The sequence below is a fragment of the Parasteatoda tepidariorum genome, chromosome X2 (genome assembly GCF_043381705.1).
Source record: "Parasteatoda tepidariorum isolate YZ-2023 chromosome X2, CAS_Ptep_4.0, whole genome shotgun sequence".
Classification (NCBI taxonomy): Eukaryota; Metazoa; Arthropoda; class Arachnida; order Araneae; family Theridiidae; genus Parasteatoda; species Parasteatoda tepidariorum.
Genome location: NC_092215.1, coordinates 42,530,739 through 42,547,452, shown reverse-complemented (window position 1 = coordinate 42,547,452; position 16,714 = coordinate 42,530,739). Strand labels below are relative to the sequence as shown.

The 16,714-nt window shown below is 29.2% G+C and overlaps 1 protein-coding gene across 5 annotated transcripts in view; it reads right to left on the bottom strand.

Annotated features, from left to right (window-relative positions):
* LOC107452256 (uncharacterized) overlaps positions 1–16,714 on the bottom strand; it is an 83,997-nt gene that overhangs the window by 51,977 nt on the left and 15,306 nt on the right. For 2 of the 5 annotated variants that reach the window (XM_043053184.2, XM_021147705.3), the window contains exons 2-3: positions 4,941–5,089; positions 925–1,144 (exon numbers count right to left, since the gene is read on the bottom strand). In XM_043053184.2, the coding sequence (XP_042909118.1) occupies positions 925–1,144; positions 4,941–5,025 (305 nt within the window). In that variant the 5' untranslated portion in view covers positions 5,026–5,089. Of the gene's footprint in view, positions 1–924; positions 1,145–4,940; positions 5,090–5,215; positions 5,234–5,484; positions 5,577–5,616; positions 5,744–16,714 lie in introns of those variants that run through there. The other 3 variants (XM_043053185.2, XM_043053187.2, XM_043053186.2) reach the window with 3 other exon arrangements.

The following is a 16,714-nucleotide window of genomic DNA, read 5'->3' as shown; positions in this document are numbered from 1 at the left end:
AAAATTTGCAATAATGTTGAATGCTTTCAAGAGGCTAATAGTAATTTTTTAAATAATTTGGAAAGTAATGATTTTCATTTTAATTTTTACAACATTGAAGTTAAAATTAAAGAAATTATTAAAAATAATTAGTTTTCGTTTTCTTTCAATAGGACTAGATCGAGACTCAACTGAGCGGCCCCAGTTAAACTTTTCTACAAACAGATGGCAATAGCTTTCTTGCTTTCCTTTCTTTCTTCTTTCTGTGCATTAAATGGGGTCGCTAGTTTGCTTGTGAATTTCAGTTAGGTTAAGGTTTTTCAGAAAGTTATGTGCTTTGGTTTGAAAGGGGAATATTTTTAAGTAGGTTTTTCGAACATTGTTTTCCTTTTGTAATTAGTTTATGTAGTATTTTACTTTAGTATTTTGTTTTTGTATTCTCTTTTCTCTCGTCCTGGACTCTTTGCAAAACCTTTGGGGTATAGAGAGAGCAATTTTTAGACATCCGTCGTGCTCTCTCGATAGAAAAGGTTTCTTGTTTTTATGGCTTCCGGAACTGGTACCCCCTGATAATGTCACCTTCGCTGGTCTTTTTTATATTTTTCATTGTTTTCTTCTTCAAAATTTTTCAATTGGCTTCAATTTTTTTAATGGAATTTCTGCTGCACTGTGCAACTTTCCTTTGGAATTGCAGTATTTAACTGCTTTATGCATGATTTTTGATTTCTCTTCTTATTACTGGTAGAAATGCTGTGATCGGTATTTTAATTTCTCTTAATTTCTTTCTTCTCTTCAGTAAACCCAAACTTCAAGGATAGATATTTGTGGAAGTCTTAAGTCCAATTACTAATTGAGATCAGTTCTCTCAAAGTAAACTTATTTACATTTCAATGTTAAATTAAAGAAGATGAATAGAAATACTAGTAATGAACATGCTTAACTTACTGATGGCTCGAGCAGGTAGAAATCTTTTGCATAGTTCTTGTCGCATTGTCTGCAACAGTATCTCGATCTTGCTGAACAAGTTTAACATATGAATAACCTACAGCTTCGGTAAGAAGTATCTTGGCTATGTTGGAAACTAACTGATGAGATATCCTGTTGCTAACTTCAATTTTTAAAGGCAAATCATATTCATCAACATAAAAATGTCTTTCAATAAATTCTGGAAAGTAAATAAGATTTCAGTCTTACAGTACAACAAATTAAAGCAATATGAATTTGCAAATAAATCTGAAATGAATTATGCGGAATTTTCTCCTATTTTATATCAGTAAATGCTAGAATTAAGTAGCATAAGTATTAAAGAGAATGTTTGCGATTAATAATATAAAATCAATCAGATATAACATAACAACAATCTTGTAGAACAATTAATTATATATTAGTTAATTGAAACAATAAAACATTACTACACTTTTCTCCAGGAAAACTGATAACAGATCTACTCCGTTACATATGACAATTGCCAACATTAATGCTTCTAAGAGCTTACAGTTTTGTGAACAATTTATTTAGCAAATAGAAATTTTAAAATAATATATGTAGAGCTTTATGTATTTTGAAATGGTACAAGAAATGATTTTGCATTAACTACTACTGGTGAAAATCTGCTAGCTTACAATCAAAGTAGAAATATATTAAGTTAATATTCCTCGTAAACAAACAGATAATTTTGATAAAGCTAGAAATTGGTACTTGTATAAAATTTTTCAAAAATATATTATGCTTTATTATCCATCTCTTTTTCAAGACTTTGTAATGATATAAGTTTTGAAAAGAGATGGATTCAACTAAAAAAAAATTAGATAATAAAATTGAATATATAAAATCAGACAACTTAAAAATAGAAAAGTTGCAAATAACTTCTATTCTCTTAAAAATCCTTCAGAAAATTGAATATTACTTTAGTTGTAAAAAGACTAATATAAAAGTTTTTGACATGGCAAAAATATTTATTTATTCTAAGAAAAAGACCAAAAAAAAAGTTTATCTAAACTTATGTACAGTCTTTGAAAAGTTATCAAGTGCTAATTTCAGTTACTTCTTTTTTTCTAAACTGACTTACTTATACTGAAAAATGACAGAAAGCATAAAACTTTGAAGTCAACTTAAAAAACATCATAAATAAGTCAAAAATAACACCATATTACAAAGTTGTACTAATTGGCAAAGAACTAACTTCAAAAAGGAAATAATTTCCAAACTAAAAGCAAAATATTCATATACATGAAAAAAATCCCCATTTTTAAGGTAATTTTTATAAAAATTCACAAGAAAAAGAGTGCATTAAAAAGAAAATATGTTCATTTAAACAAATAAGTGTTCCATTTTATTTATTTGAAAAACAAAATAGTCCACCGAAAAAAATTAGAAACACTCAATTAATCAGAGGCAAAGTATTTGCTTGAATTATAATATTTGGATGGATGGCCTGCTCTTGCCTTCCCCCTTTTTTTATGGGAGTTGCTCAATTTTTCCCTCCCGGAGTGAGCCAAATTTTTCAACAAAAATAAGCACCTTTTAAGCATTCAAAAAATATTTTTAAGCACTTAAAAAAAATCATAATTAGGATATGTGCACTAATAAAAAATTTTTCTTCCTACTGTCGAAAGTTCTTCATATATACATTAACAAAATGCAAAATTATTTTTTAAAGACTTTAGATGATCATGATATAATAACTAATTTCTAATAAAGAACTCTTTTCTGAAATAAATTAGTCACCATACAAAAAATATATACACAATTTTCAATGTATTAAATATTGAGTGGATTAATCCAATTTTTAAATTAATAATTACTTTAATTAATTATGTAAAAATTTAGTTCAAAATTATAATTAATTTAACCATCATTCAAAATGCTTATCGAAGTATTTTTTTAGGTTTAAATGTAAGTTATTTATAAAAGCATATTCAACAAAAGATTAACAAGATTAATATTATTGAACATACCGAATTTTAAAAGCTATGAAAAGAATGAAGCAAACTAAGAAAAGTTTAATAAATTCATATTACAAATGTAAATTAATGAATGGACCCCAATAAATTTTTATTAAAATGTGTTACTTGACTTAGCATTTCTTTAATATGATTAAAAAAAATAATTTTGAATTGTAAATACAATGGGTATTGAAGATAAACATTTTTATCAGAAGTAAATTATTATATGGTCTCTACACTCATAATATTTAACAATTAATTAATTTTTTTATTTCAATTGTTTTTAAATCAAATCATTAAAAGATGAATTAAAGTTCTTTAGAGTGACAAATCTGAATTAAATAAGAATTTTTGCTGCTTTATAATATTGAAAGGTTATCTCTTCATATTTTTTTAAAATCATGCTTTTAAGAATAATTAAGCTTTTTTATGAAACAAATTAGAGCACTGAAAATTTTAAAAGCAATAATGCAATATTAAGTAGTAATAAGTAAAAAAAGTAAGTACAATAAAAGTTTAAAAAAATAAGCAATTATTGGACTGTCTCTCGGGTAAAAATCTAATGCTTAAAAATCTCAATTTTTATCTTTATTAAATTAAATGAATAAAAGGGAGATGGAAATTTTGAGGTGATGGAGCTTTGTGGTTCTTGACTTTCATGGGATCCGCATGAAAATATATAAATTAATAAATGATCTCCGAGTCAAGTTCATTTATGATACTGATTTACATATGAAGTAGCAAGAGAAGGCCACTTGCTTACCAATGCCAGTGACGAAGACAATGGCACTTCACCATCGACACCAACAAAATTAACAAGAGAAATATAATTTTCTTTCGCTATTGGCGATCGGAATAAGCTACAGGTGGCGTAGAGCATAACTCTCTACCTATGGCAAATACTCCGCATGCTTTCACCATTTGCAAGTGGAGAGTCATAGAATTCAAGTCAGTTAGTTTCCGCCCTGATTTTCAAATAGATTTTTAAAAAAATTAATTAAGTTTGGAAAACTGTCATATAATTTATATGTTGCTGCCATATAATTCAATTATATAGGTCTTCAAAATAAATAAAAAATTAAATTAAGATATTTTTTAACCTATTTGTCAAAAAGAATTTATTAAATCGTCGTATGAAACCAAATTTAAATACCATATAACAATATTATTTTTTAAAAAAGAGCTAAATTTTTTAAGCTTATTGATGAGAATAGATAGAAAAAATTCAAAAATCATCTAAAATTTGAATATTTCAATTATTCGAAGTTAATCTAGTTCTCATTACTTTGAATAATCAAGGTTATGTATGTCCTTTGTGGAAGAATATGCATACCTCAATAATTACAGATTTCTAATAGCCTTGCTTAATATTCCAAATTGCAACTCTCGAATACTTATCTCGAGAGAACACTGGTTCCATTTCTTGACCCTTTCTCAGTTGTGTAGGAATGTAGTACGATATTTTCCTCTCTTAATATTTTTTGTGTTTAATTGGCAAAAAAATATTTTTTAAACTTTCACAATGCTTTCTTTCAGAACTATGTTCAATATAGTTTTCAGTTCCAAATAGTTTCCCAACTTAAAAGTTTTTAATCTATTTAAAAATCACAAGAGAAACATATTGTTTTCTCCAATGACTCTCCACACGCTGATAGTTGAAACAAGCGAAGTGATGCCACAGATAGAGAGTTCTGCTTTACGCCACCTGTAGCCCATTTTGACCACCAATTTCAGACAAATAAAGAGGATTTTCATCAACTCACAGATTTAAATTCATTAAAGTTAAAAAACAAGGAAGACATAAAATTAATTAATCCTTTTGCATATATTTAGCAGTTTAAAGAAAAACTTTTATAATGCCTGAAATTTAGCAAACCAAAGGCACTTGGTTTTTAATTTCGTCCGCTTCAAAAATTGGACCCCTGAAATGCCTATGATCAAGTGCCTACTGAATTATGTAGATCTGCAATCGGTCCAGCTAAAGAAAAACTAACTAAAAACTAAGGAAAAAAATACCTTTTTCAAGACACTTTTTATCAGCAAAACAGTGGATGTAAGAGAAACATAGCAGAAGTTGTTGTAACCATAGAGGAGGTTTCATTTTAATACTTCTTCACAGTCCACTTTGTCCATGCCTTTGTTTCTTAGATTTTTTAATCAACCAACTAAGGAAAAGAATAATATTTAAAAAATTAAATGAATAAATATGTTCAATTAAGAATTGCCTTATTTTTATACACAAAAATAATTTTGTTTTAAAATGCAGTTCAATTTATGAATCAGATATTTACTTCACAAAATTAATATTGGTAAGTCCTTATCTAAAAGATTTTTAAGAAAAATATATCTCCTTTCCTTGCACAAAAATTTTGGAACATTCCCCCATACAATAAATACCCCACATTTTGCTCTGAAATCTTTGATAGTTCTAAAACTATTCATTGAATAATATTTTTCATTAATTTTCTTGTTTTGTTTTTGGCAATTTCATCCCAACTGCCTGGAAAAAGGAAACATAAACAGAGAGTATGAGCAGAAAGTTGAAAAATTAATGTCCCACCTATCCATTAATTTTGCTATCAAAGTAATGACAAAGCAGAATATTTTTATAGTATAGGTTTTTTAAATTAAAAATTTAATTTTTTTCCTCAAAAATTTGTTTTAATAAAATTCTATATGAAATAGAATTTACCCTTAAAATAAAAAAAAAAGTTAATGTACAATTTTTTGAAATGGAATAAAAAAGGAAAACAAAAATGATACTAATGTGAGACATCAGGAGCATGCCCAAATGTAAACAAACTTTAAATTTTGCGCGCAAGACTCCGTTGTCTTAACGTGCTTATGCTCACTTTGAGAACCTCTTAGATAATGCAGCCAACTGAGCTTTAAAGAGCCGTTCTCATTGCTTGCAATTTTTTTTCCGCTTGTAAATGAGAACCTAATTAGAGAATTTTTTGCTAATGAATATTTATTACCAATCTGGGCTGGAATTCAAAACAAACCATTAGTGGATGTAGAACTTCCGCGAGGACATTATTTCGTCCACTGTTTTAACCTTTAATATTCTGAGGGCTGGTTTCGGTAGAGTTGAAAAACGGATAGTTATATATAGATATAGAAATTTTATATCTATATATAAATTTTTTATCTATATATTTTATATCTATATATTTTATATTTATATATTTTATACCTATTTATTTTATATCCATTTTATATCTATATATTTTATACTTTAAGCATATATGGATACTGACGGATAGCAAATCTTCAATCCAACACCTTAGCAACTGGATGAATGTTGGAGACAGGGCTGAGGCTTCAATTTTGGGGATGCTCCTCAGGCTCTCAGCGGACTTTGGGGTACACTTCCAATGGATTCCATCACACGTTGGAATCAAAGGTAACGAGATGGCGGACTCACTGGCTAAAGATGCTTCTTTAGAACCTTTACAGCCGGACTTACCTTCCACTTTCAATGAGGTCTTTGCAGATTGCAAAAAAATTTTTATGGACCTCTGGAGGGTTCCTCCTCCGCATAGTTGGTATTTCAGAAAACGACCTGGAAGTGCCTTGCTTNGTTTTCAGATCTGAGCTTATTGCGATTGAAAATGGCCTAAGACATGTTGAGAATATTGCTGAGCCTGACTTTAAGCATATATGGATACTGACGGATAGCAAATCTTCAATCCAACACCTTAGCAACTGGATGAATGTTGGAGACAGGGCTGCGGCTTCAATTTTGGGGATGTTCCTCAGGCTCTCAGCGGACTTTGGGGTACACTTCCAATGGATTCCATCACACGTTGGAATCAAAGGTAACGAGATGGCGGACTCACTGGCTAAAGATGCTTCTTTAGAACCTTTACAGCCAGACTTACCTTCCACTTTCAATGAGGTCTTTGCAGAGTGCAAAAAAATGTTTATGGTCCTCTGGAGGGTTCCTCCTCCGCATAATTGGTATTTCAGAAAACGACCTGGAAGTGCCATGCTTTTTGGGGGACCTAGAAGCCAGCAGACTTGTTTGTCTCGCTTTGCAAGTGGTCACTTGAGGTGTCTCTCGTATGTTCAGGGGCAAAAGACTTTTGGACTTTGCACTAAATGTAGGACTGCTCAGGCTTCGCCCGAGCATATTCTAAACTGTATCGATTTTAAGATCGACGAGGTTTTTTCAAAACCTCATCTGTTTTTAGACTTTCTGGACATTTTTGGACTTATGGAATTGGTCTAATTAGGATGGACCTCTTGGGGATTAGAAGCAACAACAGAAATTTTATGCAGAAAGTAGGAGGGAATCTTCTTCCCGACTATTAGCCAATGAAAATGCTCGAAGCAGTGTGGCTCAATATCTTAAACCTAAACCTCAACAACACTATTGCATTGCTTTCGGTCGTTTGTTTGATTTTCGTTTCATTTATACTTCTTGAACTACTATTTTCGTTAGCTGTAATTTATAATAAGAGGAGAAAAACAAATCACAATAAGAGATGGATCATTCTGTGTAGATATTTGATAGATCTATGAAATAAATATTTGTTTTTATGCTAATGCTTTCAAAACGTTTTTCTAAAACTTGAAAGTAATGTAAGAAAAGAATAAATAAAATAAAATATAAATAATTTGCAAAAGCCAATCCATTGAAGCCTTGTGATAAATTTTAACGATCTGGGGTTAAAAAATAGTATATAAATGATTTACAGTGAGCTAAACTTCTATATCATTATTATTATTTTCAACTTAACATTGTTATTAATTGAAAAGGAAATAATGTAAGGCAACAAGCAACAAAAAAGTAGAAGATTTGTGGTATGTGTCAGCAAAATAGTTTGCACTGGAATATTATAAATAATTATAGCAACATGATATTAGTCTTATGAAATAATAATCTGAATATTGGTGCCTTTATTTGCTCATCGTAATACTCCATTTTTGGGGAGTAGCAAGCATTTGCCAAACAATTATTGACACGAATTTAGTTTATGTGGCGAAAAATGCACAAAAATGGAATTTTTTCTTTAATACTGGAAACTGTTGAAAAAAACTCATGTCTACTAAATAAATTAAGGATTATTATACAATTTTTTAATAGTCTCTTGAAATGAAATAGTGCCAATATTATCTTAAAAAATTGTGCTAGTGACTGTGTGAAAGTGTTTTTTTTTCTGATTCGGAGTGCGTAAAGAAATTTATTGCTACAGTACCTATATTAGTATTAGGTAGCTATTACCATATAACTTATTACCACAGTATAATCATCATTGGTGTCAATAATAGTTTGCAGTTTTTTTTGTTGCAAGATTTCCTGAAACGGTGTAGCACCGTTAAATATTCACTCACAAAAATTAGTTCTGCAAAAAAAGAAGAAAAAAAATCTGCGCACCAAGCTCAAATTTTGCAGGAAAGGTACTCTTTATACAAGCTATTCCCTGCACATATTGATAGTTCCATAAAACAGAAAAATGGGAAAGCAGATAAAATAATGTTAAATTTTCTTAACTCCCTACATAATATAATTTTTTTAATAAAAATTGTGTTGTTTAGAATTTGTGTTAGTCTCTATTATTTGGGAGATTTATTATTACGATAAAAATCCATTGAGACAAGTACTTTGACAATTGAATGCAAGATATTTATATTTCAAAAAAATAAATAAATAATTAGTCGATGTCTGCAGTGAACAGCTGATATCTAAAACAGAGTGTTTGTATGATCCATATTCTGCACCTATTCACACTAAATATGGTGTGCAGTGAGCCAGAGAGAAAATCTCTCTCTCCCAGAGGATAACTTAGCTGCTAATTATTGGATTTTCAAGCATTGTCTTTTCTTCCAAATGATTTCAATTTTTGACCACCAAGAAAAAAAAGGGAGGTATAGTGCGGCTTGCAGGAGAACTCCGCCAGACACCAGTCTCGCGTCGTGGCGGGTTCTATGGTTACGAGGAAAAGATTTTTCGAAAAGGGGTGGGGGTGAATAGTTTTGTCTTAATCTTGGCATAGGTTGGCGTGAGTTAACCAATCGACATCTTCTTTCCTTCATTTCACCCCATTGGAAATGTGCTCTTGCTTGTTACCATCGTAGCAGACAGCCCCAGACTTTTAATCTGGAGGAGTTCTTTTCAAAGCCGCACTTTACCTATAATCCCGAAAGTATGGTACCAAACGTGTTTCTATAAACTTAAATTATCTAAGTTCATTGAATGATAAATTCAATGTCAATTCATCAAGAAAAGAAACTGTAACCGTTGTAAAATACGACGAACACGGATTAAATAATACTTAGTGCTATAAAAAAACGCAGAGCTATAAGCGATAAGCAGAGAGCTCGCCGCACTTAACTATACTCAATACTCAATAGTGCTGTAAGTTTTTCGTTCGGTGATTCGAATGTCTAATTCCCTATTTATTGTATAACGTGAAGTCACCGAGAAAACTGATAAAATATTTATAATTCATTGTGATCATTTAGATAATTTGTTAAAGGTTAAAAATAAAAGATTTTGTCATACTTTGATATTAGTTCATTAATAACTATGAAAATATTATTGCCATTAATAATAATTTTCGATAAATACATTTATGATTGAACTTTGACTATCAGGAATGGGAATTGTTAAATCAAAAATTTTAAAGCTCTGTCAAATCAATTTAAGTGTTAAATCAGCTGAAAATTCAAAGTATGGCTGAAAAGATACTTGTTTTGTTTGTTATCAAAAATGCTTATAAAATAGTAATACCACAATACTTATTTATCGCAATCAATTTTGTCGTCATTAGTAATGTTTACCCCATAGAGAGAACGAGAGCTAGAACATGAAAAAAATATCCCAGGCACAACCTATAACTCTACAGCTATAACCAGTCGATTTCAAATCTACTAAAACTAACGCTAAAGTTCGACTACAATTAGCTCGGAATTCCAAAAATTTTTACGTATTCTTGGTCATATATGTTTAGTAAAATTATCGTCTTATTTTTATTAAATTTTGTTTTACCTACCTTGTAATATTTTCAAAATATTTAGTGAACAAATGCTTCATAGTTTAAAAAAAAAGAGAAAAAAACCTGTTTTTTGGTAAAATTTTGAAATTTTTTCTTTAAAAAAAATTATGAGTTATAAATGAGATTGGTGAATAATTAATAAAAAAGATTACTATAATAACTATATATAATATAAATAAGAGTTACTTTTATTTGTATTCGTATTTTTCATCCACTGTACAGTGGGCCAGCATCCAAGGTTTCGTGGCCAAAATTAGTATTTCGATGAAATTTGTTTCAAAATTTGTTTTCTTTTTTATTTAGGTGCTTTTATGTGCAGGTAAATTGAATTCATAGTCGAAATTTGAAATACACTAAAAATACCCCAAAAACAAAATGGCGGCTGAAATATGGTGAGCAAAAATAAATATTATAATACGTTTAAATAATTAAATATAGCACTGAAAATATAATAATTTTCGTAATTTTATATTAAAAATGAAAAACAAATTATATTTCCGAAGTAATATTACAAAATAACACAAATTAATTACAAAATAACGCGAAAACATAAAGAAAAAAAACATAATTTTTGTTTTTCGGTACATCTAGTCCACCTTTGAATATGGGCAAAATGGGGCAGGTTTTTTCGAAAGAAGAAACATCAAAGAAGACAACAAAAAAAGTTTAGCTAATTACTTCGTGGAACTTTTTGGAACTAAGTTTCGAAAGTGATTCAAACATTGTAAAATGTCAAATGATAAGATATAAGCTATAAGTTTGTCAAGAGCATTAACTAATCCAACAAATTGAAAAATTGTTCTATAATTTCAGACCAGGGCTCGAAAAACAGCCCGTCCTCGGCAGTCAAAAATTCCCCGCGGACAATAAATTTCTCAAATTCGACGTCCGCGCGGACGACCATTTTCCCGTTAATATTCGCGATACATTTTCAATTTTTTTTATCTTACAAGTTACAAGGCAGCAAAATGACCCAGAATACAGCAACATACTGCGCATGTTGGAATTGATGTTTTCTCTGTCTGGGAGTACTGCAGCGGTTGAAAGTGACTTTTCAGCAATGAACTTACAAAAAAACAGACTACGTACTGGTCTTAAACAAGAAGCGTTAAACGCAATTATGAATATCTACCTAAATCCCTTTCAGATTTCTGTGCAGAAACCTCTGTAAATCATTGGCTTGATTGTGGAACTGGCAAACGTCATAATTGATTCATTTAAAAAACGCAGTTCCCTCGGATAAACTGACATTCCAGATAACTTGACCTTGAGGAAGCAGTACGTAGTTAGTTCATTTTTTGTGTAGATATACGGTAAGAAAGAATTGCTATTTATTAGAAATTATAAACTCTCCTTAAGTACAACAGTTAATGTTGAATCGTGAGATTTGGAACAATCATTTAGGTCACATAAATTCCTGCATTAATTACAACAGCAAAAATAATAGATGTTAACATCATGTTTTCTATTTGTAATGTTTTCAATTTGTCTTTGAAGGTATTAATATTTTTTAGCGTTGAAAGAAGAGAAAACAAAAAGTGAAACTTTATGTAAATGTTTTTAATAAATTAGGAGCTTCATTAAAAAAGAGTTAAAGTATTTTTTAAAAACTTTTTTAAAGATAGATACATCTATTTTGTTATGGATCACTATATCAAAAGCAAGTAAGATGCTTTTATTTATTTATTTATTTGAGACTGTTAATTCATTTACTTTCAGATTAAGAAAAACAAAAGTTTAATTTGGTATCAATAAATTTGAGAAATTGAATAATTTTTAAGAACCCTTTACACTGGGGAAAAAAAGGAAGGAAAAAAAAAACGAATTAAAGGGAGCTTTTTACATTTCTTGTCAAACAAAAAAAAGAGAGGATTGTATTAAGGAAAGTATAAAAGATATCGTGTCAACTTCTATTAACTATTTTAAAGCAAATTTTTATACGCAGTTATCTTTATGCCGAAAAAAATAGACTGCTCCCCTTTTTCAAGGAATTTTTATAAATCATGACGATTATGAACAAGTGAAGTAATAAAAAATGTTTTTCTAATAATGCTCACATACTGAATTAAATAGTTCAAATAACTTGGTTTACAAATAGATTTTCAATTTCGAATTCCCTGAATATCTAGTTTTGATAAAGGGAGAAAAAAAATGGATTACATTCTAGGTCAATCGAAAAATTTATAAAAGTTGATCCATGGTTCTTGTTTAATGAAACATTATAGTTAAACATGAGCTTGTTTTTCCGTAATTTTTTTATATCACGTCTATAAGAGTCACCCAAAAGTATTTGTATTGGTGTGTGCGCTTATAAATATTTCAATTATTGACTATCAGCCCCAAATTATAATTTTGAAACTTTCTTTTATTTAGTAAGTGCCAACTGATTTTCCTATTAAAGATGGGGGTCATCCAATGCTCTTCACCATTTTTTTCCCTGTTGTTCATTATTTGAATACATTTTAGTACATTCTTAAATTTATATAACGGGAAGTGCAGAGAGTTCCTAAAACTGCCTTTAATATATATTTTTAGAATAATAAAAAAAGTAAACTCATTAGCATACTCTCCATCTGAAATTTCGAGAATTACTCTTTCCAGTGGTAGCGAACTAGAGTAACATTTCTTAAAATAAAAAAATAATAATAAAAATTTAATGATTTTTTTTATCAGAACTTAAGAGCAGAACCATTTGTATATCCGACCTCTTATATATCTGTTTAAATCTTTTCTACGAAGTGGAGGACAATTTTTTTAAATTGCTGTTTCTTAAAATATTACTACGCTACTTTTACAAACACTTGGAAATATTTTTCCTGAAACTACGAGAATTCCGTAGCTGTTGGAGAGGGATTGAATATTAATTAGGGATCACAAATTCAGGGACAGAAATGGGATCGGAATTTGCCGAATCACTAGTGAGGAAAGCGGGAGAAAAATATCAAAGCTAGTTTGATTGCCTGATGAAGGTTAGAGGGGTATCAAATTAACGTCTCTTAACCCTCTATTAGCTAATGTTTTGATGCCCTTCTTCCTCACTAGTTATTTGTTAGATTTTAATAGCGTTCGGTTTCTTCCGCTTTCAAATACTTAATTACTACCTTGAAGCGTATAGTTTTCATTTTCAACCAATGAAGCTTAAAAGGTTAAATATCAAACAGATTTTGATGATTATAGTACCGCCTTTCACAGCATTGGTTCGTTACATTTTGATTGCATTTTTGTTTTGTCCTCGCTTAACCCTTTGCCAGTGTCGGCCGAATTAAATAACTCCTGCCCGAAGTCAGTTCGGGCAGGAGAAAAATCAACGTTTCTATTTCGTGAAGCTCGAGCTAAGTTCGTTTCTACTTTAGGATACTTAATTGACTATTTTCCTAATAGATGGCATTAGTGATCCTAGTTTTTCACTGATTTTCCCACGAGTTTATTGCAAAGAGTGCGATATGGGCTTGTGTGCAATACTGTGCTTTGGGATATACCATAATGTAAAATATTTGTAAAATTTACGTATTGAGAATCATATTGTAGTGTTTATATTATACTAGTTATATTATATTTAGCTTCAAAATTTTGTTTAATTTGCTCTAATCGAATAAGATGTGTGTGCAATCCATTACTTTTTTATGTGTACGTAAAAATTATAAATGCAGTAGTTATTGCATTTAAAATTTTATTTTTGTAATAAGAAACCATTTTGTAACTTTTATAATAATATAAAGAACAAAATTAAACAGTCAAAAAATTTATTAATATTTGGTCAATTTTTTTGATATATATGTCACTGTTAAGGGGTTAAATTTTAATTCGTTCACTAAAATGCATGCTTTTTTTGCCTTGGTTTTTGACAAAGATTTTACGAATTTAATCAAACTTGCCGTCTATCGTTTGTGCGGATAAAATGGTTAAAAACTGAATATATTCTTAAAATAAAAGTTACTAGGAAAGAAATACATGTAATTGCTATGTAAAAACAATTACATTTTCAATTTCTCGAGTAAAAATTAGTCTCTTTTTCAGCCATGTTAACATTCCTCTGTAAACATAATCTATTGTGAACACACTTCCTTGTGACTATTGTTCAACGCTTTAGATGAAAACGAAGTGTTATCACGTGTTTAAGCGAGAGGAATCTATAAACATGAGAATATGTCGGGGGAAAAAATGCTTACCAGTTTTAATTATAACTAATTTCTCGATATTAAAAATAAGTTATTGATACTCAGGAAACTTTCGTTGAGCGTTCTTCTCATTGAATAGTATGAAATTTTGCACATTTCTAGAGATAGGTGTAAAAACCATTCGTATATCAAAATGCTGTTATTTATTGAGTTATTTTGTCAATGAGAAATTTTTATTCAGTTTAGCGTAATTCAGTTTAACGAAAACTAATGTCAAGGTAATAATTATTCTTTTATAGCCACATACTCAAATGTTAAACAGCCTCACTTTCTTTTAATTTGGAATTAATTTTGGTGCTATTAAAACGTTTATATTGATCGTTTTTCGGTTTTCGATACAAAAGAAAAACTAATAGCAGTAAAACTATAATATTTTGCAGCCACGTAATCTTCAGACTGAATTTAGGGGAAAAAACTGTCATTTCTCTTAAAATTTCGAAATAGTCGAGGAGATATTAAATTTTAAAATGCGCGTAAATTAATTTAAAAAAAAAGAGAATAAAAAAATAAAATAATTAGAAAAAAAATTTAAATAATTCAACGTTTCAAAACTTCCACGTAGTTTGATAAGCATAACAAAAAAAAATTAAAATTTGAAAAAATTCTTTAAAAAATGGGCTTAAAAAATGTTTTAAGAATATTTACATAATTTATAAGAGACTTCAAAGTAGCATTTCTAATTTCCATTTTTTTAGACAACATTTTTTGCAGATATTTCTTTTCAATGATAAAGTAAAATATAATAAAAATGCATAATATATATGTTTGTTAACCACTTCTGAAATTTTTCTAACAAATATTTGATCTACCCGAGCGTGAATTTAAAAAAAAAAAAAAAAAAAAAAAAAAAAAAAAAAAAANAAAAAAAAAAAAAAAAAAAAAAAAACGTGAAACCTTTGTTATTGGACAAAGAAGTTTTCGAATATTCTCAAAAACAAAATATATATGTATTCCATTTTTGAAAATTTTATCGCTTTGATTTCCCTTTATGGTAAAATATGGAATGTTTCAGTTCAGGCGGGGTTAATGCGGTAATTTTAGCAACTGAAACTAACAAGATATTTTTGTAAAGATTAAATTATTATCTTTTTACCAGTCATTGATTAAAAAGCATTGTTTCAAAAGTTCACATCGAAATTGCTTTTGTTTTGAAATTCAGCAGTAATATCACGTTGAATTACATCTATACAAGAAGGGGAGGGCAATCAATATCGAAAACAAGAAAACAAATATTTATTTAAACAAAACAACGAGTTCCATATTATTAGGGTGGAACCCTTCAGATTATAAAGTTATACGTTAGAAGACAATTATTACAAGCCAATGCTTACTGCTTGGTGGTTCAATATAGACTGATTATCAGCCCTCTGGTGGGGAGATTTCGAATTAATTAAATTTACATCTACATTTCTCAACAACATCTACTGAAAATTAGTCGGATAGATAGAATCTTGGCGATAAAACTATAGTTGGTAAATAATGAAATTCTGTATAAGCCAAAATTTTGATGTAATTCGCTCTATATAATTCCATTAGTTAGGAACGAAGTCCAATTAAGGAGGAAAGCTTCAGCTCCATGTTTCCAAATTTTGTATAGTCTTGCCAGGGGTTAGATAGAGGGAGTTTAAACTGATTTTTCTAATTAAAAAAAAATATTTAAAATTTCTAATGCATAATGTTTTACAAAATTTTTAGGAATGGTTAAAAATAATTAGATCACAAAAAATAAAAAAAAATTAAGTCATATTACTATTTTCTTAAAACCAAAGACTGGTAAACGCAAAATCTCTCAAACAAAGCAGAGATCTTTGTCCTGTTCTGATACAGCAGCGTTTTCATTTTTTTTATTAAAGTGGTAAATAGTTATTAGCTTGATTTTCGTTTATTAGTTGCTAAATTTCCTTTAACCCATTTATATACAGCAATTGGACTATATGAAAAACACTTCACCTAAAAACAGCGGTGTTTTTGTTTACAGCAATTTATTTCTGCTACCTACTACTTTAGCTTTGAACAGCAGCTGTGCCTTGATATCAGATCTAGTTATATATTATTATAGAATTATCTGGTTCCTTTAGAGTAAATATTATTTAAGATATACATTTAGGATATCTTTGTTTTTGAATAAAGCCTTTTTAAAAACACGTTTAAGTAAATATAAACGACAGTTTTTTTCTTCTTTCATTTATATCTTAAGTTTTATGTGTTGCGATAGTATTTGCAGCTAACAAATCAGTAAGAACTTTGCCACCACTTTTAATTAAAAAAAAAAAGTACTGTTCTGATTTATTCGGAAAACTATGACACTGTTGGAAAAAATTTAACTGCTGTCTTCTCCCAACTTTCAATTTTACCTATTGCTATTTACTCAAGTCACAGGTATTTGGTCTATCCAATTAATTCTCCGTAACCACCTCTGAGAAAATTTTCTGAGAATCATGAGATAGCCATAAATTTCATATTTACTCTATATTAATTGCATAAGTAAAAGGAAAATATGTATATATATATATTTTAAATTTTTTTCTTCCACCACCAAAACATTTTTTCTACTGATAAACCATTCCTTCAAAAACCATTTTTGCTTATCATTTAATATATATATATA